The 249-nt window shown below is 61.8% G+C and overlaps 1 protein-coding gene across 1 annotated transcript in view; it reads left to right on the top strand.

Moving 5' to 3' along the window:
- Positions 1 to 249, top strand: part of LOC104274786 (WNT1-inducible-signaling pathway protein 2-like) — a 17,625-nt gene that overhangs the window by 12,451 nt on the left and 4,925 nt on the right. The window contains exon 3 of the mRNA XM_009870517.1: positions 125 to 247. Within this exon, the coding sequence (XP_009868819.1) occupies positions 125 to 247 (123 nt within the window). The remainder of the gene's footprint in view (positions 1 to 124; positions 248 to 249) is intronic.

Genomic DNA, 249 nt, shown 5'->3' on the forward strand with positions numbered 1-249 from the left:
CAGCAGGAAACCCCTCACTGTGCATTTTTCTGCCACGCAGGGCTGTGCCCGCAGCAGCTGCAGAGTATGCTGTACAGCACCCGGCTCCAACTACTCTTTTTCCCCCCCATCTCTTTTCATCCAGCCCCCAGGGCAGTGTCCCCACCACTGCCATATGCCTGCCAGGAGTGGGGCACGGAGTGGAGTGCCTGCTCGGCCTCCTGCGGCGTGGGCTTCTCTACCCGTGTGTCCAACCAGAACCGCTACTGC

Source organism: Apaloderma vittatum, unplaced genomic scaffold, assembly GCF_000703405.1.
Source record: "Apaloderma vittatum isolate BGI_N311 unplaced genomic scaffold, ASM70340v1 scaffold21745, whole genome shotgun sequence".
Lineage (NCBI taxonomy): Eukaryota > Metazoa > Chordata > Aves > Trogoniformes > Trogonidae > Apaloderma > Apaloderma vittatum.